We start from the raw sequence: 25,098 nt of genomic DNA on the forward strand, positions 1-25,098 counted from the left end.
CAAAAGCCTAGCCTAAATAACCTGTTGCTGCTATCATTTAAAAAATCTGTTTTCTAACTCTAGGTTTATGAGAAGAAACTGTCTAAGAAACAGTGGAAATTTTGACACATTCATGGGTAGATTCATTGATTCCATGTAGAACCACTATACTAATCGCCATAAGCAAAGAGTAAATGTAGAGTCTTCCAGGCAACAGAAAGCAAAAAATACCAATGCCTGTTTAGCAACCATCTTCAAGCTTCTCCCCCAGTAGGTCCTATTCAATCGTTTGATTCCTGAAAAGCAACCTGCTTCTTCCCCCACTCCTATCCCAAGATCCTAAGCAGAACAGCTGTAGAATCTCCTCTGGCAAGCAGTTCCATTTAAAGTTAAACTAAAAAGTCATATTATTTCAGTAATGCATTTTAAACTCACTGATTCAATCTTGCTGTTTTAGCAAGAGACAACCTTAGCAAAAACTAGATTGTCAATAGCAGGAATTATCGTATTAAAAGAAAGCATTTTCTTGTGAAAGTTTAATGGCATACTTGGGAACGAGGCCAAATTCACCCCTTAATGACACTAGGGTCACTTTAAAGTAAAAACAGCAAACCAAGAGCTCTGAGCCAAACAAAATTGCCACTGTAAACCACAAGTTTAAGATCAAGCGCCCAACCATGCTGGTGTCTTTCAAGCCACTAGTGATCCGTTAGTGACCAAATAGCACTCACAAAGCAGAAGATAACTTTGCTCAACATTTTAACTTTATTCGTTTTCCCGTCTCCCCCGTAGCGCCCCCATATGGGAAGTCAAAGTTAAATGCCTGACTTTGCCATGTTTCTGCATCCTTTCTAGAGAAAACCAGGAAGCACCTATCAGAGGAAGAGGAAAGCGGACAATCACTTTGGTAAACAAAACCCGCAGCACGTGTGCTCACGCACTTTACACGTGCTCCAGACTTTGTTGTGGACGAAATGAACGTGGGGTTGGTGGAAACTCTTAAGCCAGCGGCAAGGAAACATTCTGCGACACACTGGGCCAGTTACAACCCGCTCCCCTGCCAGCACGCTGCTTTTAAGCAATCATCACACGCAAAACCAAGCATCTATCCGCGCTCTGCAGCATCGCAACGCGGCTCCCGGAGGTGTCGGCACACTCGCTGCTCCCCGGAGCTGGGCCCTCCCGCAAGGGCCCGGCGGCGAGCGCGGAGGCGCACACGTGTGCTGAAAGGCGGGAGGCCGTTCCGCCCTGGGCGCCGGCGTTGCTTTTCAACAATACAGGGCAGCCAGGCACACGCTCCCCGTCCTCTCCCGGTCCCCTCCCCGGCCCGCAGGCGCCCGCCCGCGAGCAGAAGGATCCATCCGCGAGGCAGGCGCCGGGAGAGAGACGTTGAGGAGCGGGGCGCGCCGGGCCCGCGCGGGCCGGCTGGGGCTGCGCGGGAAGGCCCGAGGCCCGGGCCGCACTCACCGAAGTCCAGGAACTGCTTCATGGAGAGCGGGGACGGCGAGAAGCGCGCGTAGAAGTCCACCTGGCCCGGGACGCCGCCTTCGGGCGCCGGGCCGGAGCCCGAGTCCGAGGTGAGGCTGCGGCGGACGCCGGGGCGGGCGGCGCGCAGCCCGGCGCTCGGGCCGGCCGAGGCGGCTCCGCGCAGCAGCCGCGCCAGCCTCATGCCGAGCCCCGCCGGAGGAGCCGGAGCCCCCGGCGCCGGGTCGCCGCTCCGCCGCGCGTCTGGGTGGTACGTGAGGGACGTGGCGGCCTCGGGGGCGGGCAGCGGCTGTCACCGCCGCGGCCACCGCCCCCCTCGCGGGAGCCCGGCCCTCGCGCGCCGCTGGGCGGGGCCCAGGGGCGGCAAGGAGGCGGGGAGAGAGGCGGGGCGCGCGCGCCGGCCCGCCCCCGGCTCAGAGTCCGGCCCCCCGCGCCGCGGGGCGGGGCTTGGAGAGCGGGAGGGCGGGGTGCGCCTGGAGGCTGGGCCGCTGAGACCCTCTCGGCCTGTAGGGCGCCCCTTCCCACGCCCTTTGGAACAAATCCCACCTTCCTGCTTCCTCCGCCCTCCCAGACCCGGCCGAGAGGCTCAGGGGCGAGGCCCAGCTCCGCTTTCAGGCACCGCGGTGTCCCGCTGTGAGCATGTTCCAGAAACTCTCCTCTGTGATGCGAGCCCATGTTTTACAGGGGAGGAAACTGAGACCCAAAGAGTTTCAGGAGCAGACCCTTGCAAAGCAGTGGTACGTAAGTACGAGTGGTGATCACCGCAGCGTGTGGCCCTAAATAATGGCACAACGACCGCCGTCCCAGGAGAAGAGAATTGACAGCCCACTTCAAGCGTTATCTGCAGGCAGCGGTGTATTTTAAGGCTCCTTCCACTCCGATTGCTCTTCTGTCTTCTTAGCGTCCCAGTTTGGTTGCCCCATCCTTTCCAGGTTTCTGAATAGTGAATGTAAGACTAGAGAATTTCTAATTTTGATGTAATCCCTTAGAGTTGCAAAGGCTGAGTCCCAGTGAAAATCACCACTGTCCCTTCGCTCCACTGCTACTTCCCCGTATAGCCTCCCACAGTGCTTTGTTTTGTCTTAGATGCAACAAAAGTACTTTTCCATGGGATTGTAGTTTATCAATTTAAAATAGATATAATATTTATTATATATTATACAATAAAATTATATATGTATAATAATTGTTACTGGTTAGTTACTGGTATAGAATAACAATTCATCTCTCCATATGGTCAGGTCTGGGGTCGTACAAAAATACGATATGTATAAAGAATAAGATGAGAGTCTCTTTTTAGGGTGTATTAGTGTTACCGAACCGGGTTCGTTTGCCCAGTGTGCAGCAAGCCAAACTTTGAGATGCCCAGGTTTGCAGCAGGGGAAAGGGAGAATAAATTTTAAATCTACCTTCCTTAAGGCAAGGGGCTTGGGATGTTTATGGGATAAAGAAGTAGTGTGGTCTGAGGCCTGGGGAAAGGTGATTGGAGGTAAGAAAAAGGTGAAGTAACCAGTGTTCCATGCCAGCACAACTGAACTACATGCTTCTTCATGGGATGCTTGCTAAGAAAATGGTGGGGTTAGTCTGATCTGAGTGGGGGCGTTTGGTCTTTTGATATCAGAAGGGTTATCCATCAAACACTGCAGCAGGACCAGTTGAATGGTTGGTGGTCTCGACCAATATGAACTGAGCAAGACTAGCTACATGTTCCTGAAAAACAGCTCTGGAAACAGTTACTATAGTGACCCATACCTCACAGGTGTTATCTACAGGAGATGGTTAAAGGAGTCTTGTGCTACATTGTCTAAGCTATGTGAAGGTTGAAGGATGTGCAGTTTGTAGGAACAGTTAAGGCAAGTTTGATCAGTGAAGGCAGGTTACATGATATTATTGATTAAGCAAGTTATAGTTTAAGGGATCTATTGACTGCCCTTGGTTTCATTATCCCACAGGTTTCGCTTGAAGGACAACATTGACCATCTGGAAACAAGTGTAGGTAGTTGAGGAGTTGGGGTGGAAACATATTTTCCAAAAGTGATGCCTCTAATAATTCTTTCAGGTATGTGTTAACGTGGTTGTTGTTACAATTCTGGTAACAATATCCTAGAGGAAGCAGTATGAACATACAACTGTGAGATATGTAGAGAAGGTAATCAGAGGGTGGTATCTTTTATATGTTTGCTGCGCCACCAACCATACTCTGTACCCTCCAAATGTGACCTTCCTTCATCCATTCTATAAGAATGCCTAGGTACCAGCTCATATTCTAGGTGGCTGGGAATAAAGCCACATGCAATTCAGATAGGATCCCTTTCACATAGGCCTGTGTTTACAAAGCATATTATGTAAAGTTCAACATGGTAGGAGAATTTTACACATATCTTCAAATATTAGACAGCCTGCTCGGCAAAAGAAGGATTAGGTTTGTTCTGAGTGGCCCAGACAGCAGATGGAAGACTTGTGGGTGGAAACTGTAGGGAGACAGATCTGACTCACACGTGGAAAAACTTTGGTTACAGCCCTTTGACTGTGAAATGGGCAACCTTAGAGGAAGAGCAGGTTCTTGTCAATGACAGCTTTATAAGGACACTGTGAGGAGGATGATTAGGAAGCAATGTGGTGCTATGAAAAGAACCTGGATTCAGGTGTCAAATCCTGGCTCTTTCGTGTACTGGCTACATGGCCTTGAGTGAGTTACTTCACCTTTCTGAGCCTCAGCCTCCTTACCTAAAAAGGGGGGATAATATCTGTCTCACTGGGGGTGACTGTGACATAGATAGTTTAGCCACTTGTGTTAGCACAATGCCCGGGACATACTAAACACTCAAATGCCATCTGTTTTTTTTTTAAATCATTACTGGTGGTTTTTTAAAGTTATTTCCTTAGTAGCGTTTGAGCAGAACCACTCACACACGTTTTGCATGAAGCCAACTTTACCAAAGAAAACAATTTTCAATTGAATATTACCCATCCTGAAAATAGTCCCTCAAATGTTCTGCAACTCTGCTGCAGCCTTCAGTCATGTTGCCTTCCTCCTTCTCCCCTTCCTTCCAGATCACTCCCTGAGCTCTAAATTCTTCTCACGCTGTCGTGCACAGTATTATTCAGCTTCCTCAGCTGTTTTCCACCTGAGCGTGTCGAGGTGCTCAGCTGAACATTAACTTGTGTGAAAGCACAAAGGCCTGGGCAGAAAGCTTGAGATTTATTGTATCAAGGTTCTTTCACCCAGAAATCAATCCAACTTTTCTTTTGTCCAGAATATATTCACCAAGCCTCCACCCAATATACAGAGAATGAGTACATAAAAACAGACATAAAATTGCATCAACTTTTTGCTTCTTGGTCAGAGGCTTAGGGTCCAGAAACTGGAGAGAACATTAGATTTTTTTCAGGTATCTGTTAATATGACAGTTGTTAAAACTACGGTAAAAAATATTTTAGAGGAAGCAATATGAGCATAAGACCGTAAGATATGGGATCAAAGGGAGAAAGCGATCAAAGGGTGGTATCTCTTTTATGAACTTTTACCAAAGGGCTATATTATTTAACTATGTACACATAAAGTATAACTGTAATGTAAGGCTCTATAAAAATCTTTATAGCAGACTTGGGCCAGATTCTCTAAATTCACTGGGATTTTATGATTCTGGTTGGGCTGATTTGACTGAAAATCATGGATCAAGCTGGACTATGTCACCCTGTCTCCTTTACCCTCTGGCTTCATGGCGCTCAGAGGACAAGAGGAGAGAAAAGTTATGATTATTTATCCTCCTGCCGGGCCATGATTTGTGTTCCTCTTCAGAGTGGCCACAGCTCCCTCCCCATGCCCAGTCAGCCCTAGAGGTGGTACCAGTTTGCCTCTCCTGTTAATTGGGGTGCTTCACGATCCCCATCTCTTTCCTCTGCCCACACCTCTGTAAACAGTCCCTTCAAACACTCTTCAGTTTCCCCTTTGGCTGCACGGCCATTTCCTGTCCCAGAACCCTTACTCATACTTTACAAAAAAGATAAAATCATGACTTTCATGCAACTGCAAAACAAACACATCATCTCGTTGTGTACTTTTAATACCTTACAGTTTTACCAATTATACCTCAATGGGACTTCCCTGGTAGTCCAGTAGTTAAGAATTCACCTGCCAATGCAGGGGACATGGGTTTGATCCCTGGTCCGGGAAGATCCCACATGCCACGGAGCAACTGAACCTGTGCACCAGAACGACTGAGCCTGTGCTCTAGAGCCCTCAAGCCACAACTACTGAGCCCATCCACCGCAGCTACTGAAGCCTGCGTGCCTAGAGCCTGTGCTCCACAACAAGAGAAGCCACCGCAGTGAGAAGCCTGTACACCACAAGGAAGAGTAGCCTCCACGCGCAGCAATGAAGACCCAACGCAGACCCCCCACAAAAAAAATTATACCTCAATGAAGCTGAAGAAATAAAATGAACACACTAAAATCTTAACACATTCATTAAATGAGGGAATCGGAAAAGATATTACAACCAGTTCAAAAGACAAAAAATAGGAATACAGAAATGAATTTGTAAAAGGGCTGTAAAACTGGCTTTTCCCCTTAGGAGTCAGGAACTCTCCACCTCTATCTGACAGAACGGATTTGCATGGATATAGGCAAGATTTATATGCATTATCGATTACCTACAATTTACAGAGTTATAAATAGCTCAAAGACAGTGAATCAGAATCAGACACCCTAGAAAGCTGTGCCCTGAACCAATGCATTGTATTCTACTGAGGCATGATTTTCCCCTACTCACATTTGCCTTCTTTCTTTCATTCAAGTAATTACCTGTGCAGTGATGTGCAGGCCAGCCTGTTCACCAGGACTTGTTTTAGGGAAAACCCCTGTCTTTATCTGGAGTAGGTATTTGATATGCTGCTGGAGTTGAGAGGGAGATCCCCAGGGAACGTTCAAAGACCAGCCCTGCAGGAAGCTAGGAGAGGAATCCACTCCACAGAGCTCAGGGGAGGGGAGGTGGCAATTGCAAAGGTTGTTTCACAATGAGAGCACTCCCTGGACCCTCAGTAAAGTTCACTAGAAAAAAAGAAAAAGATTGTTGAGACTGGGTCTTTTGTGCCTTTGTGCAAATTGGTGAAAAGGGTGAATTTTGCATGAGAATTGGGGGCGGCATTTGCACTTGAGGAGCCTAAGCAGTGGTCCGGTTGAAGGGGACTCTGAGGTCGAAAACCCCTAAGTATTTACAGACCTGGACAGTGAGAATTCTGGACCTGGACAAACTGGAATTAGACATTTGAGCTAATTCTGGGAGCAAGAAGTCTGCTGATGTCTGAATTATACATGCCGTCAGCACAGTTCAAGTTGTTCTCTTTAACATTTTGTTGGAGTGGGGAGGTCCAAATTTCTAGTTTCATCACCCATCTCATTCCTTCTTAGGTTTGTGGCTGCCTTCTTCTGGGGCTCACTCATTCTGTAAATGTTTCTTTAGACCTGCTATGTCCTGGGCAGGTACTATTTTAGGTTCTGGGGATACATCAGTGAACAAGACATCCAGATCCCTGCTCTCATGGGGTTTCCATTCTAAGGGAGAGAGGCAGAGAAAAAAATGTATGAGATTATCTCAGAGAGTGCTACAGGCTATAACGGTAATAAACCAGAGTACTTTTGTGTGCGTGCATGTGCGTGTGTGTGTGTGTGTGTGTGTGTGTTATATGAGGCTGAGATTAGGACCTTCAGAGGCCCTAAAAGAAAAAGATGTTAATGTGACTTCTCCCACCATGAGCCTCAAAAAACAAAATCATCCCTACTGCAAGAAACAAACAAAAATACCTAAATTGATTGGCCTTCATTCATTCATAATTCAGCGAGAGTCGTTAGGTGAGACAGGATTATGGTTGTCATGATTCCCTCAAAACACACGGCTGGCCATGGCCATGGTCACCTCAATTTGCAAATAACCATGGCAAGGCACAGTGTTAAGCCTTAAGTGCTAGTCTTTTCCTTCCTGGCCACTGTCCTGTCCACCCAGCCCTCTCCTCCACAATCAGGATACCAACTGAAAGGCTTCTTCGAAAGGTCTTTTTCCATTTGTTTTGCTTGCGGAGGTGACCCTGCTCTCTCTCAGGAAACTATAATTTAAGGTTCTGTGAAGAGCTTGGAGCTACAGACATGTCCTCTTCAGAACAATGTGAGTTGCCATATTTCGCTGATACTTAGACTTTTTTTTTTCTTTCACATTTTAACACTTCTCAAATCAATAGGATTTTACAATTCCTATTAGAACAGGTGTTGACACTGCCTATGTTTGATCATCAAAACTCACAGACTGCTATCAGCTGTCTGGAAGAAAATCCTGAAGAGTGACGTGCTCTCTTAAGAAATGCTGCATCACAATACTATTTTTTGGAAAACACATTTATTATCCTGAGTTAAAAATTAATTTGAAAGATTCAAACTGTAAATATAAAGAAGTAAAGAAGTTCTTGGAGAATCTTAACTGATTTATTTCACTTACATTTTCCTATTATATGCGCAAGGTATAAGATTATTAAAATCTGGCTAAATGTAACTGTGAGCTCTTAATAAGATAAAACTTTAAGGGATAAGAAAGCATTGTCATTGGTGACATTTTAGAATTCTTACTAGAAGGAATACTGGGAAACAGTCACTGTCTCTAATGCAACTGGTAATTATAACTGTTGAGATCACCTGGGGAGGGGATAGGAAGCCAGAGACAGTCCCTCGAGGGGTAAAATATTTAAGGGATGACAATAGTAGAAGCCAAGGAAAAAGCACTTTCAAAACCAAGGGGGAGGGCTTCCTAGATGGCGCAGTGGTTGGGAATCCGCCTGCCAATGCAGAGAACATGAGTTCAATCCCTGCTCCAGGAAGATCCCACATGCTGCAGAGCAGCTAAGCCCGTGCGCCAAAAGAAAAACCAAAAAACAAGGGGGCATTCAATATTGTTAAATATTCTCCAGCAATCAAGTGAAATGAGAACTGAGAAGTATGCCTTAGACTTAATAACCAAAAGGTTGGTGGTGGCTTTGGAAAAAGTGGCTTCATGAGAACAGTGATGAGGAAGTGAATATAACTATAAATAAATATAGTCATTGGGAAGGACCGCTGTGGAGCTGGCTTATTTATATATTTTACAATGGCAAAGTCTTGCGTATGTTTACATGCTAGAGGTGAGGAACTTATGAAGCAAGCTGGATATAAAAAAGAGGGAGAGGTTAAGTGCCTGAATAGGGTCCTGAAGGACTGGAAGGGTTGCCTTAGATGGGAAGAGGGACACATCTTTGAACGGGTTGCATTATCAGTATATTTAAGTGTGTGGAATTGATATGGGCTGGAATCAAGGCTCCACCACTCAAACGTGTGACCTTAGCTAAGTTGCTCACTCTTACTAATGATTACAGCCATTTCTCTTATTGAGCACTTTCCGTGGGATACTAATGAAGTAGTTATTTTTGCAGAGAATGCTGAGGCTGTGTAGCCTAGTGGAGAGAACGTGTGTGTTAATCAGACCAGGGCTCAAATCTAGGCACGAAATTGAGAAAATCCTTATATGATCATTTGCAGTTTGTGTGCATATGTGTGCAGCAGGAGGTAGAGTGGGCTTGAAAGCTAAGGAGAAAGGTGGGAGAAGCTCATTGGATAAACCATCTAAGGAAAGGAAATTCAGAATAACCACGTCTTCTTTTGATAATCCTTCTAGAGATGCGTTAGGGTTGACAGATTTTACTTTGTATGAAGCAGGACTCTTGCAGACTCAAGTACAGAAAACATAGTTCAAACTTCCTTAAATAGACCATTTTTTCCTCAAGTCACTGAAAAATTCTTTGAGTGGTACATCCAAAGCATCGGAGTGTGTCCTGCCCTCCTCTTCCTCTTTCTTCCTCCCATATTTCAGCTCTGCTTTTCTTGGTGTTGGGGTTTCTTGTGAAGCTTCACAAGGCTGACTCCCTTCATTATTTCAGAAATGGGCAGAGTAGCAGCAGGCTTTAGTCCCCGATGGGCAAAATCTCAGGAGTGAGCACCTCTCATTGCTCTAGAAAAACACTAGGATTGACTCTGATTGGCCAGGCTGGGCCATGTTTCCAGCCCTGGAAACTGGGAATAGGGGCAGAGAGGTGGTACACACACACAACCCCCTTACCTATCCAACATCAGGGACTGAATTAGAAAAAAGGGAAACAGCAGATTCTTTCATCTGAAGTAGGGTTTCTGGGCAGGTAAAAACAACACATTATTTCCATGTTTTGCAGACTGGTAATGTGTCTTCTTATTAACCACTGGGATTTAATGAATACGTTCAATCCATGAAATATGACATTCTCACAAAATAATGATTCTTCACATTTTTCTCTATTTTTATTCCCTTTATTTCCTGGTTATTTAAGTCAGATAATACACATTTCCACCCTCTTTTAGAAAAGATTTAGAAAAAAGAAACAAGATTCACCTTGATGTAACATATATCTTGGAGAATCTAGTTGATCTTAAAAGCAATAAAAGTATTCTGAATCCAGCATTGGCTAGAAGAAGGCAGTTACAGCCTCTCCTAGATCTTTTACCATTTTCTTTGGGTGAGTGATCATATCAGTTGGGGTTCAGGGCATAAAATAGAAACTACTCTAGATACTACTGGCATGAAGGGATTTAATTCAGGAAATTACATATATACAAAATAGACTAAAAGTAGGCTCTAGCCTGGGCCTCGGAGGATAATTTCGAGAACAATGACCCATCTGGGGGTTTCTGGACATTGAGGTGAAGCCAAATACTTGTAGCTTCAATCCACAGTCAAAACCAGGAGACAAGAGGCCACCACCAGTTAACTCTTTCTGATACTCAAAGCTAGAAGACACTCAACACTGAACCTCCACAACCGTGCTTGCTAGAAGAAACACCCACTGGGTCCACCTTGCAGACCTCAAATGAAGGTATGTAATTCATAGACTCTAATTCCTGTGCAAAACCCCTAGCTGTAAGGGAGCCTGGAAAAGTACTTTTAGTTTTCCAGCCCCTCTAACTAGAAGAAGGGTGCAATAGAGGTTGGGCCAGCCAATCCATAGTTATCTACCGCAACGGGCTGAGGAATTTTATTCATTTGTTTTCTGGCAGGAGTGGTTGGGTCGGTTGTGGCGGCAACAGGCAAAGGGAGACCAAAGAATTGTTGCTGCTTGAGAAAGGAAATGTCAAGTTGCAAAAACTTAACTCTTAGCGTTAGCCTGAACCTTACTTTAGTCTTTGTTTTGTTACTGACTTTGAGAAGCCACTATAGCCAGACCAACATATCGCTGTTTCTGTGGGTCAGCTGCTAGAACTGGCAGATGGTTCCCCATTCAGCTATAATGGGATTCACTGTAATGGGATTTCACTCCTAGCAGGGCAGGTGTCTTGAAGGCATGGCCCATAAGAGTAACCTAAGACGAACATTACCTATCCTGTCAAGACAGTGAAAGCTATAGACGCACGTATAAAGAAGACTAAAATGTGCCCTGATTGGTCTTTATCCACAAGTCTGAGGATGTTAGGGGCTTGGCAATTGTATAAAGTGAGTAGACTGGTGTCTACGTCCCAGAGGCCTAGGGCATAATCCTGCTTACTCCATATACCGTTTTACAGATAAGGAAATTAAACCATTGGGGGTGAGTAAACTTACCCAAGGTCGCACAAGTAGGAAGTGGCAGAGAAGTGACTTGAACCTCCATAGACACTTGCTACCCAACGTGTAATCTGTGGACCAGCAGCATTGCAGCACCTGGAGCTCCTTAGAAATGTTGACTCTCAGGCTCTTTTCCAGACTGTCTGAAGCAGCGCCTGCATCTTAAGATCCCCAGGTGATTCTCAGGCATGTTAAAGTGTGAGGAGGATGGCTCTTAACCACTTTGTTGATTTAAGAGTTCCTAACCAGGGTGGCTTTCTCAGTTTGGTAAGCGCCCTAGAGCTTACGTTCCATCAGCAATTTGATGACACCTTGGAATCAAACAGACCCCCAGTCTTCCTAGGGAAAAGTGTCTTTTTTTGGACTGTAACAGGTCTTTCACTCAATGCACTGTGACAATGTGGGAGGGAGAAATGGGAGTTGTTCCAACTGTTCTTCCAATGACAGGTTCTGGTCTAAGATACGTGATGTCATTCAAGCATGAGATGGCCTCTGTGAGCACATCCTCTTCTGCACAGCAGTAAAGGTATAAGCAAGAAAACCACAACATGTCTTCCCATTACAGGAAACCAAAGAATCGATAGTGTGGGTAAAGAACTGAGGAAGCGTTCAAAAAAAGAATCCTTTCTTTTCACACGCTTCCATTTCAGGAAAGAAGAAAAATCAAGAAGAATCCGTGCGTAGCAATTTCAGGATGCCTACGTACTGACTTTGTGCGCTAGCTCCCACCCCAGCCCACAGTATGGTCACGGTATCAAGGGCTTGAAACAGTTGAACACAGGTCACTCTTGTACAAAAATGACCTACGTTGATGAGCCGTTTAAATTTAAGAGTTAGGCTCATAGTATTTTTTAGTTAATTATGGGTACTTGGACTTGCGGACTGTAGCTATACCAGGTAAATCATAGGGTATGACAGACCTTGAAGAGTCAAGAGACGAAAGGTCAGTGACAGTTAAACTATGTTTCCCCATCTGTGAAATGAGGAAGTAGAACTAGATTTCCATGCTTCCTCCCTGTTAACATTTTATGATTTTACATAACAAGTGTAATTATAAAAATAGCTAACATTTAGTGAGCAACTTCCGATCATCTCGTTTACTCCACATAAAAACCCATCAGGTAGGTACTAATATCAATCTTACTTTACAAGTGGAAAAACTGGGTCACAGACATGTCAGTCACTCACGGGGGCTACATTTCTAGGAGGGGAAGCTAATTCACATCCTGGCAGTCTGACTGCAGCCTCACTCTTACACACCTTGTTCGATTGTCTCCTACTTAATGGCAAATATGCCTCTAGCTCCCAAGCTCTCATTACTTGGAAGCACCACAGAGATGAGGCATTTCCACACAGACGGTGGAGCCCTTGCCATAAATATTCAGGTCGTCCAATGACCTCTAAAGCAGCTCTCAACTTTAGCAACACTGAGTCCCCGGGGGAGCCTTAAACAGCACTAATGCCTGGGGTCCCACTCTGGGAAATTCTGATCAAGTCAGTCTGGGCACTGGGACTTTTAAAAAATGTTTCTTAGGAACTCAGATAGGCAGCCCAGATTGAGAATGACTACTTCCAATTTTCTGGGAATGGGGTTTGTTCTGGAGGCAAGTTCTACCCATGTAGGACCAGGTACAGACCTTATGTATCAACCGTTGATATCCAGAATTAAAAATCAATTCTGCTACTTATGTAAATTTATCTGTTTGTCAGTACCATCTGTTGTTTCAGATAAGCCTCCTATAAAAGGTCAGAGCCAGTGTCTTATTTGTAAGTGTATCCCCAGAGCCTAGTAACATCCTAGAAATTTTATTTCCAATTGGGAAAAAAAATGATGAAACCACAGCTAACCATCTCCATGTTATAATGACAGGATCTTAACAGAACACTCACTCAAATCTATCTATGGGTTATTGTTGAACTGAATACTTATCTGCTAGGCTTCAAGATAGTAAAAGAAGCACACTTTGTCCCTGTAGTTTGAGATTTCTTGGGGATGTTCTAGAAGGATGAATAGTGTGTGAGAAATTTTATCTAACCTCTGCTAATACGGATGTGTCTCTGCCAATTTCCACGACCCTAGCACAGGCAGCCTGACACAGAGATGCTCCAGGGTCAAGGTAAAGAGACTGAAGCGCTTAAGCTTTGCTGACAGCTACAAAAATCGCAGTTTTCCTTCACTCCAGTGTAGCCATCAACCACTCCCTGGTTAGCTTTTCCCTTTTTGGAGCCTTGTCCACCTTGCACTGTGCTAGACAAGTTTTCTCACTCTGACTTGTGTTTTACAGTTCACTTACCCATAGAGGATTTAACCAGGAATCCCTTTATAACACTTCCCTCCCCAATGGGTCTGCTGGTAACATCTCTGCAGACTTGGCCTCAGCCACTAGCACACAGCACTCTCAATCTAACCTCTGGGTCAGAGTCAGCAAAACCTGTTTTTTAAGGTACAAGAGAAAGAAAAGTTACTTGCCATTTGAGCATAATCAGGAACTAGTGGAAGAACAGACGCCCACTAGCTTCTTTGCAATAGCCACTCTTTTGAAACCATTCTGAAGTTCATTTTCTCCATCTCTTTGAAGCTCAGTGCAAGTGGTTGGACCATGAAAGTCCAACCAAAGGATGGACCACGCATCCTTTGGTCTGCAGGAACTGCCTTTAATCATTTACTTCATGCTACCCAAGCTGATCAAACAATCCTTCCACATTCCTGTTTTCTCAGCCCTGGGGATGTACTTATGTGGATGTCAGCCACCTACAGCATTTCACTCTTTCCTCCTCTAAAACAAAACAGCCCATCAGTGCCAGCCTGTCTTCCCACATTGTCCTTCCGTGGGTTAGGGTGCTAGAGATCAGCTTCTTATTAAGATGTTTGCATTTAGGGTAGAAGGTGAGAACTTATCCTTATTTCCTTGGTCTGGACAATTTAAAGCATTCCCCACCTACACCTACCCCACATTCTAGAATATACTGAACAAGAAGGGCATGGCATAAGCCATGACTATGTGAGGTTATGGCAAGTAATTTGGAACCAACAATAACATGTCAGTGTTTGCAGACGAGTTCAAGGATCCCCTGTAATAATACCACTGTCACTCCTAGGCATCCCTGTATTTTTTGAGAGGGAGAGAAGGGAGTAGAATCATAGTCATGTAAAGCACTGCCATGACCTCCGGCCAAGGGCATTTATGCCATAGCCCTAGCCAAACCACAGTAACTGACACTCTTAACAGTTATGTTGATTACACATGATTGCAGTGATTTAAACCAGGTGTACCCATGGGGACTGTGGCTAATAAAGGGTCACAACCACTGACCTGTCATTAAAAAGTGCCAGTCACTCATTTCTTTGGGTGGTAACACTTGTCTGATCTTCAAAGAACTAAGAAAGCCAAGACTTAGTATGTTACACCAAGTACAATGGAAAACTATTACCTAATAGACTAGGCATATAATATTTTATTTTTTTAATCAATTTATTTATTTATTGGTTGTGTTGGGTCTTCGTTGCTGCACACGGGCTTTCTCTAGTTGCGGCGAGCAGGGGCTGCTCTTCGTTGTGGTGCACGGGCTCCTCCTTGCCGTGGCTTCTCTTGTTGTGGAGCATCGGCTCTAGGGGCGTGGGCTTCAGTTGTTGCCGCACACGGGCTCAACAGTCGTGGCTCACAGACTCTAAAGCGCAGGCTCAATACTTGTGGCACGTGGGCTTAGTTGCTCCACAGCATATGGGACTGAACCCGTGTACCCTGCACTGGCAGGCGGATTCTCTAACTACTGCGCCACCTAGGAAGCCCTATAATACATTTTAGATTGGAAATTTATTCAGGCCAGGACATGCTATATTGTCTGGGCGCTATATACATGCCTTATATTTATTAAATTGTGATACTCCAGCTAGAGAAGTTTCATAAAATTGCTTAAATTTAAATGAAATCCATCGGTGAAGAAAATATTTCCTGACCTGTCAATTCTGCCACATCAGTCGCTGGTGATCACTATAATGAGGCTTGTCACAGCTGGGCTGCTCTTACATCCAGAGTGTGTGCTAAGGAGAAAGCAACTTAGCCACAAGAACTTGTTTCTTGATGCCCTGGTATCATTGCTAAATGACACCCTCTCCTTCACAGGCATAATAAGCCTCTGAAGCAGGTGAATGAATGCATACAGATGTCTCCCAATTTGTAGGTGTCTTGAACAAATCACCTTTAAGATCATTTGCTTTTGAAAATATTCTCAACTGAACAGTAGAGCCAAAGGGGGGGGGAAAAAACCATCAATCACATTTACATTGCATTTGGAGGGGGGGCACTAATATCTCTGGCTGATCTGAGACTATTCTCAGTGTCCCATATAAATAAAAATACCAAAAACTTTACAGTTTAGCTTGATGAAGTAAAAAGAAAGGCAATTCAGGTTATTTATAATTTCACATCGATGATGCTGTGTTACTAAGCAAGGAATACTTTCATAAAAAAATTTATTTCACACTTTTATACAAATATCCACAGGTATTTTCGAATCATGAAATAATTTTACAATGCTAGTTAGTATAAAAATGTATCAAATGCAGACAGACCAGTGGCTTGACTTGAGATGACATTTGTAACAACTATAAATTTAAACACCACTACATTCTTGTTTCTTTTGTTTTTGAACCACCCTTGCACCCCCCCCCCCCTTTTAGGACATTCATTTTTATAACAAAGGTCTATAAACACTTTCAAAATATCAGCTTCTCAGCAACCTAGGAGCCAGTGCACTAGGTTCCAAGTTACCTAAGCAAGAAACTGAGATTTTAAACACTGTTATGACCTGTTTTAGAGAAATTTTTGTCAACAAAATATTGTCTGTAAAACTTTTTGTTTTGAAAATTCCAAAGTATAACTAGCATCTTCAGGGCATAAGATTTCTGAAAAGAAAAAAAAGTAAAACTCCAAAGCAACAATGGCACACATAGCTGTATTTTGTTCTTTTAAAAGATTCTGAGGTGCTACCTACACTACAGCCAAACAAATTAGCACCTGTTTGGTGTTGCGCCTCATATAACTTAACATTTTAAAGTATAGTAACTTCTTTAAAATTTAGTTTTCATATCTATGCAATCTCTATTGAATGTATATAATATCTTCCTCCTCCCTCCCCTTCATCTTTAAAATTAAACAGTTTAAAGTTCTTTTTAAAGTAGTCAAAGTATTTTGGGGGATACAGACAAGAGAAAATAAAGCAAAAAACAGAACATCAACTCACTGATTAAGACTCCAATAATATTTAAAAACTTCAAAGCCATGATGTTCTGACTTTCGGTATCAGGTATTCAGTAGTCTTACGCTGGATCGGTTTGGGTCCACCATAGGCACTCACCATTTCTTTCAAGTCTTGAATATACAGTATTTTTAGCAGTGACTAAGCTGCACTAAAGTCCAGCAAACAATCCCATTATCTCCAAGAGTTCCTGAAAGTTATAGCATGAAATTCAGAAATTTCACACAGGGCTCTAAACTAAAAAATATCTGTCTTTAAGAATTAAACATCTTACAGTTAAATCCTATTTCTTAAATGTTTTGGGTCTGGAGGGAGGGGGTGAGGGCTGTCTTGAAGGGAGATGTTTTAATAACTTAAACTTATCTGTAAAGTATAGCAACTCTGGTACATTTATAGAGACTTACTATTTTCTTTAGGCAGTCAATAATTTAGCTTCAGCCAATGACCTCTCGTGTTCTAATTCTGATTGCTTAATCCAACCTGAAGGGTGAACTGGAGAATCTTTGGCCTGTTTAGTCAATAACAAAATGGTTTGTAAAAAAAAAAAAAAATAAATACCATATACAAATAAGTATAACTAGCATTCAAATCTGTTACACCTGTGTGTTTTAGTGAAAGGGGAATTAAACCTATGTGTATTTGGCGTGAGCAGGTATTCACACATCTAGGAAATGGAAAAAGATAGCAGGATGGCAACATCACCTTCTATTGCACATTTAATTTACGGGAGCACTTAAATTGAACACAGCTACCCTGATGGCATAGTCTTGTGATGCAGGGCAGTGAACTTGCAGGTTCTGTAGTCCTACGAGAAGAACAGTTGCAGAGGTGGTGCCGAGGTCAGGATGGTCACTCCGTTGGTGCAGTGACTGTGGTGCCTTCTTCCAGCTACACCATCAGGAGGATATCGCATGAGAGTAACCGAACAGGTCCTTCCCCAGCACAGGTAAGTCAGTCACACCAAAAACAAAGGCAACCCGGAACGTTAAATTAAGGCAGTTAAAGAAAAATCCACTCCAACAGCCTTCAAATTTGGCCGTGCAGAACAGGAGCCTCAGGCTACGTAACAATGTCCACAGTGAAAACTGTACGCGTGTACTGTGTGGAGTCCGTCTGAAATCAATATTCATGTATTGAACAGGCTTTTCGATCCATTTGAATTTCTGGGTTGGGGGGGAAAAGAAGCAGTTTGAGTACTGTGAAGCCTTCTCGGCCTCCCTAGGAGTAGCTTTCATTTTCATTCCACCTTGTGATCCACTGTTTTTTTTCAACATTATCATTATATTTTTCATCTGGGATCTCTCGCTCCTCTTTCCGGATCCTTACAGCATGGTATCTGGGAACGCTATCATCGTACCTAGAGCGTTTAAAGAATCCACACTGGAGGGGGGGAGGAGAAAGAAACAAACAAATTAAGTAATTCCAAGAAGAGCAAGTCCATCAGATGGTAATGTGTAAGCTTTCTGTTCAGCTGTGCCTAACTTTGGACTTGCACAAAGAATAAATGACATGGTTTTCTTTTTAGAAGGAACTAATAGGTCAAAAAGAAATGATAACAGCCAGTGGGGATAAACGGAAGAGAACAGCTGTAAAACTGGAAGAAAGTCCCTTTTTCCATCTTGTCTTGCCACCTGAATGAAGTTACCTCTAACAGTTGAGTTTATGAAATAGTGCTTCCATTTTTTACAATCACAATACTCTATGTAAAAGATCTAACTTTCAGATTATTAGAACATCGTGTTAATTTCAAGAACAAATTTTTCTCAAGGCCATAAACCAAAGATTATTGCATGCCGTCTTCCACTAACAAAATGGAAATCAGGTCACAAATATTTTACAAATTACTATTTGAAGTGGGTCAGTTTAAGAATCTCCTCTCCTCCGAGGCTCCAGTACACATCTCTCAATAGATAGAAGGTAATTTATACTGCCTGGATTTCCAAACAAAGCTTCCAAGCTAAGCTGTTTCATTAATAAATCATGTAGTAACTGTGTCCTGCAATAAAATCATTCATGTACCGCAAAGAATTTGAGGAAACTATCACTTCATTGAATTTCAGAGCATCCCCTAATTTCTTTTCTTTGTTGTTGAAAAGACATTTACATTTAAATTATTAATGAATATATATTTTATTAATCTTTAAAAAAATTCTCAATCTGATGCAAAGTAGATTTTTATTGAGGACATATCTGGAAAATTTTAAATCAGATTGAATTTTTTAAGTGAATAAAATATATACGTATTTTTTAAAAAGATGGGTTTTTAATTTTAAAATGCAGATAAAAGGCAGATAAGGAAAATACTTAGAATAGTTGATTAATGTGTTTACTATGTGACATCAACAGAAACAGAACATCTGTTTTGAATAAGTTATAAAAATGGCATAGGGCAAAATAAAATTATGTGCAGTTATCACTAAGTCAATGGGAAAAATGGACCAAGAAGTTTTGTTGTAAGGCCTTTTCTATCTGCTGCAAAAAAGCCAAAACACCTGTTACAATATGTGGCTCTTGCCACGTTTAAACAAAGAAGAAATCAAGGGTGATACGTAAAACTGAAATGAAAGTGTTGGAATTCACCATGACAGTGCCATGGAAAGCGATTATAGGGGTAATTCTACCCTCTCATGTCCACAGAAATGGAAAAAGGAATTGCTGCCAACTCCCGTTTCCATGGATTTACAAAATAAGAGAAACCAAATACGAACTTAAAATCAACTGAGACCCAAGGTTGAAAAAATCTCTAGGAACATGGAACAAGGTCAAACTCCATTACAGTGTTTGAAATAAACTGTCCAGAGCATTTTTATATTAGAATTTTGTATACTGAAGGCCATATTGGCAAAGAATCATCTTCTGAAGTTGACCATAATGTCCATCACACCAATAGTTAGAGTTTGTTTGTAATGGTCTTTGACCTGTAGTAGATATGCAGGGAAAGGAAGTTGCATGCTTAGCTAGCATAAAACAATCTCTGAGCAACAATAAAAGCATTCCAAGCCTTCCCCCATCACTTTATAGCAAGGAGATCAAAAAGATGACAGTGAGAAAGCCTTTACTTCAAGAGAAACACAATGTTTCCAACATGCAATAGGTTAATTAGGCAGTCAACACAAGCTTCTATCTGTGGGAAATTCCAAAATGGACAAGAAATCTGGGATGATTTCTTATGCATCTTTGAAATTCCAAGTGGGATGCTACATACTGGATTAACAACATGTGGCAGACTGGGCTACTGTGGAGGTCTAAAGCCTCCTTTTGTGTGTACATAAACCGCAGTTTTCTTCATTGCTGTGGGTGATGTTTAACAACAACACAGAATTACTCACCTGCAACAAAAGATGCTTTGTGCATTTTTTAACAAACTGTAAGCTTTCAAGTGAAATAAATGAAATAAAACAAATCCAAGCAAGGCAAGCCAGTGTGGACATTTGGAAACATCTGTTAATGGGACACACAGCAAGCTGTTGCTTTTAAAGTTAGCCACCACAACCATAGCAGGTCCCACAGCTAGCAATTAAAAAACATTGATCAATTACCAATTACAGAAGTAGATCAATACTATGCATCAGAAGTAAGCCTCTCTTTATCAGACGGCTGAGCATGGATCTCAGCCTTGTGATATGTGGCATCATAATGATCTTTCTTATTTCTCTTGAAGAAACCACACTACAAGGAAGCAAGGTATTAGTCAGTGGTACAGTTTTGTGTATAAAGGCTAAACAAATGAAAATCTCAGATTTTAACCTGTTTTCTACTTATAGCTTGTTTACAAAGAGACCACTATGCATCAACCATAAACAGCCCCTGCACTATATTACATGGTGACAACAATTAACCCAGCTCTGTTACCATGGGTCTCTGGCCAAATATTTATATGGATGACATTAGTTAATTCATTTTTCTATTTGTAACAAGTCCTAAGGACCAAAATCATTCTAAAAGAGAAAATATATACCCATCTGATTATAGCTTTGGGTAGTTTCTTCTTGCAGGGAATATGGAGTCTTAAAATAGGCAAAAGATGGACATCTGCAGTTTACTGATTCAAAGTTTAAAGAATAAATTCTCTAAAACTTAGCACAAAGCCAAATAAAATAGATACTGTGAATATTTTTCTGCCCTTCACAGTGAGTTTTATGAAATAAATGCCATCTACTTGAGCCCTTTGTGGGGTAAATCACAACATAAGTTCGAACAAACCATCATGAAACAATCATAGCCGTCGTTTTCCCAAATTCTGAACCACCGTGTAACACTTAAGTGGTAGGAACCTGTGCTCCTCAGGTTACGTCACTCTGAGTATAAAGGTATAATTCCACTTTCTACTACAATTTTCTCATTCAACCATGGAGAACTTTTTCTGTTTACTTTCGTCTAGGTCATAAGGCCATGGAACAGCCCTTTGATATATAACTCGATTGAACAATGTCTGCCCTCCCAGGAAATTCTGCATCCTAGCCTGGCAACTCATGAAGGTACAAATCTTGATCTGCTTTGTACAGTGTGGTAGCTACTAACAACATGTGGTTTTTCAAATTTAAATTAAATTTAAAAGTCAACACACCTCCGTTGCACTAGCTATATTGCAAGTACTTAACAGCCACATATGACTAGTGATTACCATCATGGATAGTGCAGCTTCAGAACATCTCCATTACTACAAAAAGTTTTATTGGGCAGCATTGATCTGGGCTATTTATCTTGATATTTATTTGACTTTCAATGTATTATACAGTGAGCACACCCAGCCAACTTTCAATAACAGGTACTGGTAAATACGGTGGGAAAAGGAATGAACCCCAAACCAAGAGTCCCGGGTATGCCTCTAACTTGGCAACATTCTTAATATCCATGGGCATAAGCGTCTTTGTCTACAAAATGAAGGTGACTGGACCAGGCTGGAGGACTCTTCTCCTATACCCTCAAACAAAACCCTACGCAGAATCCCTATATTCAAAGCAGATGAAGTCAGAACTGCTCTGGCTGAAGTGGGAATATTGCCCCTACCTGCGTAGCCTAGTCTTGGCACCTATGTGGATGTGCAAAACCCAATTTAAAGACCACTGAACTAGAGTGCTCTCTGGTCCTCAAAGTCTATTATTTTAGCACATAAAAGCAAGTAGTTCAGTTTCAGAAACAAAAGTATAAAGTAATAAAAATGATTTTCACGTGGGGGTTGTAGAAGTTGTCTGATTAGAGTTCACCTGTGAGTCTTGATACTTTAGAACATTAAAAAAAAAAGAGAGAGAGAGAGAGAGATCATCTAGTCTAACCCACCTATTAAGCAGCTAAGGCAAATCAGTGCTGCAGGGAGGTGAAATGATTTGTCTAAGATTATGCAGCTTTGGGTTTCTTAATTCTCAATTTACCCTGATTAGAGGCTGCCAATAATATCTGCTCGGAAAAAGATTGTCCTTGTGACCTCTTCTGGAGAGCAGTATAAGGCCATCCTCAAATATCAAACCTTGCATTCAGTTTTTGATATCAAAATAACTTCCAAAGCATCTCCTATATTGGCTGGCTGTGCTCATCAGACAAACCTACTACCTGAAGTAAACATCAGAGGTAGGACCGGCTAACATCCATGGGAGGATGGGTCTTGGCATGAGCAGATACCAAGTTTCAATCACACAACTGGAGGAAACCAGAAAATTATCTCAGAAAATTATCTCAGCAAAAGGAAGTTACTTGGAAAAATAAAGCAGAAAAGAGATGCCCAATATTTGAAAGTGATAATATTCTGAGCCCTTGTCCATTATACTGTTGGATCCAAGGAAAACATAAGGATAGTTTGATCCTAGACATTGTTGGTCGAGTTTCATAATCCTTTACCTCTAGACCAGACATGCTTGGAAACCCAGAATTTCTGGTATTTTAGAAAAGTAATACACTGCATACATGATGTCACAGTAATCAAGACATTTGTATTTCTGCAGAGAGACTAATGAGTAAAGGATAAGACTATAAATAGCCTCTCTTCACATATCAAGTTGTGTTGCCAAATAAGTCATTACAAACTTTGTGTTGATTTTTTTTTAGAAGTTGTGACTATTGGTAAAGGTCTGTGAACCTCCATTACTCATTGAGATTAATCCAAAAATCTATAGGTCATAATCTCTGGCAACAAAAGTATGCAACATCGCATACATTTTTGTAATGTAGACTATTTACTGGTAGAAAGCAGGGGGAAGATACTACATTATATTCGCAGGACAAAATTCTAATGAACATATTAAACACAAATCTTCCTTATGTTTGATATAGGCTATGATGACCACTTTGAGATTCATTAATTTCATGTTTTCCTATTCCTAACCTAGCTGCAACTATAACAAGTCCCAATGATTGCCATGAACATTTCTCTACAAAAGTTGAAATTAACAGATACAGATTCTGATTAATGTGATACCCAACATTCTGGCTTTGACTCAGAATTTGATCTTAGATGAAGAAAAGGTTATAGTGGTAATATTTTTAAATTTGCCAAATTGCTAACTTATATATGAAAAATACCAAAATTTACACAGTTAAGAAACTCCTTATAATGTACAAATACTATATACCTTTAAATACAATATATTAGCCATTCAGATGTTCACTGTATAATTCTCAAGTTTACTGTATGTTGGAAAAGTTTCATAGTAAAATGTTGGGAAAAGGAAGCAATGAAAAAAATGTATATACCATTAGTGTTAATTTACTTTTTAAAAAACCTGAAATAAAGTTTATATCACAAAACTCAAGTGCCAGATATGACTTACCTTCCATAGTAAAAATACTAATAGAGCAAGCATCAAAATCCCAGCAAGAATAGCCACTAGGATGATCCACCAAGGTACTCCTGAATATTGAGCTACAGTCTTTGAGGGAAACACAGTCACACGAACCTATGAGGCATAAAAGAAAGCAATATCATTATAAACTGGGGTGATAATTAAACCATGAGTTTAAATTACTAATTCTGCTTCCAGACACATTTTGGTCAATGTAGCCTATGGACGGCTGATATGTCTTTTTGATGTGAGATCCTTTCCTTTAGTAGTGGAATACTGCTTCAAGAGGTATTTCTTGGAGATCTTTTCCCAGAACTTGGAAAAGCTGGACTATGTTTTGACAAAGTAATTAATTCTTTGCTAACTTATCTTTTTAAAATGTTTGTAATCAACAAAAGCAGAGAAAATTGTATAAGGAACCATCATTTATTCATCACCAAGTTTCAATAATTTTCAACAGGGACACAACCAATCTTGTTACATCTATATAATCTGGTATCTTTTTGAGAATGATCACCTCTCTTAATGAAGCATTCAACAATGGCAACAGAAGGGTCTGTTTATGTGCAATTAGCCTGCATTCCTCACTCAGATTTGAAAGACGTTATGAAATATAAAAACAGGGATGGAGTTGCATTACTGATACCATTCTAATTTTTCCTTAGAGTTGAAACCGAGCAGGACCCTGTGGGGCCCCTCCCAGCTGACCAAAGGTTTATGGCTCAAACCTGCTACTTGGAACCCCAGGATTGAGACAGTCATCTCTGAAAATAGAAGATTACCTCCTCCCCAGCACATAGCCCCCTCCTCTTATCCCTGTATAATCTCCAAGCAAAACCTGGGGAGTTGGGAGTTGGTTCTTTGGGACGTGAGTCCACCTTCTCTAGGATTGCCAGCTTCCTTAATAAAGCTATCTTTTCTTTTACCCAACACTTCTCTCTCACAATTGGATTCTTGAGCCACAAGAAGCCAAACCTGAGTTCAGGAACAGGATAGCAAACTAAAGACTCTCATAAAGAATAAAATTTCCTGAAATGGCTTGGTGTCATCTTCTACAATAGTGTGTATAGACAAACTAGACTCTGGATTCATTCAGAGGCAGCTTAGAGCTTTAAGCTGCAGCTGATGAGAAGCTTAAGCTCTAAACATTTGATAGCTGGCAAATACCAACTAAATAGAAATAGTGTTTATTCAGAAATCTAAAAAGTTGCTTATGGCAATTTGCAACAACTTGGTTACATGGGTTTAGATTTCAAGTGGATTTTTGTAATGCCAGGAGACTTTTTTTCCAGGAGACTATTTTTCAAAGCACATAAACATCCTGGTGAAAGCTAAAAATATGATTTTGTAAACTATACTGATTAGAGATCTACCAGTTTGAAGTCTCTGATATTTTCGAATTTAGAGAATATAAAGTGAAGGGTAAAGACTTAGAGGGAACATTTTTAACTTCTGAGAAGTGTTTCTGGTCAAGTATTCTATATTAACATTGAATTCTGGACACTGCCTAAAAATGCTTCTGTGTCTACACTGTGATTCAACACTACTATACTAGAACTCCTTTTTAAAAAAATCTCTTGAAGTACTTCCCTTCCTACTTATACTAGAAAACAGTTTCTCAACCTCTTTGGTTTATAGAATATACTTAAAAGCAAGAAATGCTTTTCTTTCAACATTTAATAGGAAAGAATTCACTTTTAGAGTTTTCAGCATAAACACCTTTATCAGCTACCGTTTCCTGTTATGCTCTCAATGAGGTTTCACTCAAGCTCCCAGCCCCAGGGAGGACCTCCGGGTTCCCTTCCCCCAACAGGTGTCCTAGCTTTAAGCTAAAACAACCCTTTCTTGAGATTACTGGTTCAAGCAGAGTCGTACCCACGAAGTAGGGAAGAAAGAATGGTGAGAGACCGGTAAAGAAAGAATATAGTTGACATGACTGCTAAGCCAAAC

At 41.7% G+C, this 25,098-nt stretch overlaps 2 protein-coding genes and 1 long non-coding RNA gene across 6 annotated transcripts in view; 1 reads left to right on the forward strand and 2 right to left on the reverse strand.

Annotated features, from left to right (window-relative positions):
* PDK1 (pyruvate dehydrogenase kinase 1) overlaps window positions 1-1,814 on the reverse strand; it is a 28,911-nt gene extending 27,097 nt beyond the window's left edge. For 2 of the 3 annotated variants that reach the window (XM_057744829.1, XM_057744828.1), the window contains exon 1: window positions 1,447-1,811. In XM_057744829.1, coding sequence (XP_057600812.1) covers window positions 1,447-1,648 — 202 coding nt within the window. In that variant the 5' untranslated portion in view covers window positions 1,649-1,811. Of the gene's footprint in view, window positions 1-1,446 lie in introns of all 3 variants that reach the window. The other variant, XM_057744831.1, reaches the window with a different exon arrangement.
* On the forward strand, window positions 1,424-24,101 carry LOC130858429 (uncharacterized). The gene is made up of 5 exons (XR_009055052.1): window positions 1,424-1,556; window positions 2,149-2,201; window positions 3,417-3,523; window positions 20,754-20,850; window positions 23,814-24,101. It is a non-coding gene; the product is annotated as an uncharacterized LOC130858429 (long non-coding RNA).
* The window catches only part of ITGA6 (integrin subunit alpha 6), a 76,345-nt gene continuing 66,800 nt past the window's right edge, over window positions 15,554-25,098 (reverse strand). Inside the window, exons 24-26 of one of the 2 annotated variants that reach the window (XM_057744826.1) lie at window positions 23,137-23,262; window positions 19,912-20,041; window positions 15,555-17,752 (exon numbers count right to left, since the gene is read on the reverse strand). In XM_057744826.1, the coding sequence (XP_057600809.1) occupies window positions 19,934-20,041; window positions 23,137-23,262 (234 nt within the window). In that variant the 3' untranslated portion in view covers window positions 15,555-17,752; window positions 19,912-19,933. Of the gene's footprint in view, window positions 17,753-19,911; window positions 20,042-23,136; window positions 23,263-25,098 lie in introns of both variants that reach the window. The other variant, XM_057744827.1, reaches the window with a different exon arrangement.

Source organism: Hippopotamus amphibius, chromosome 8, assembly GCF_030028045.1.
Source record: "Hippopotamus amphibius kiboko isolate mHipAmp2 chromosome 8, mHipAmp2.hap2, whole genome shotgun sequence".
NCBI classification, from domain to species: domain Eukaryota; kingdom Metazoa; phylum Chordata; class Mammalia; order Artiodactyla; family Hippopotamidae; genus Hippopotamus; species Hippopotamus amphibius.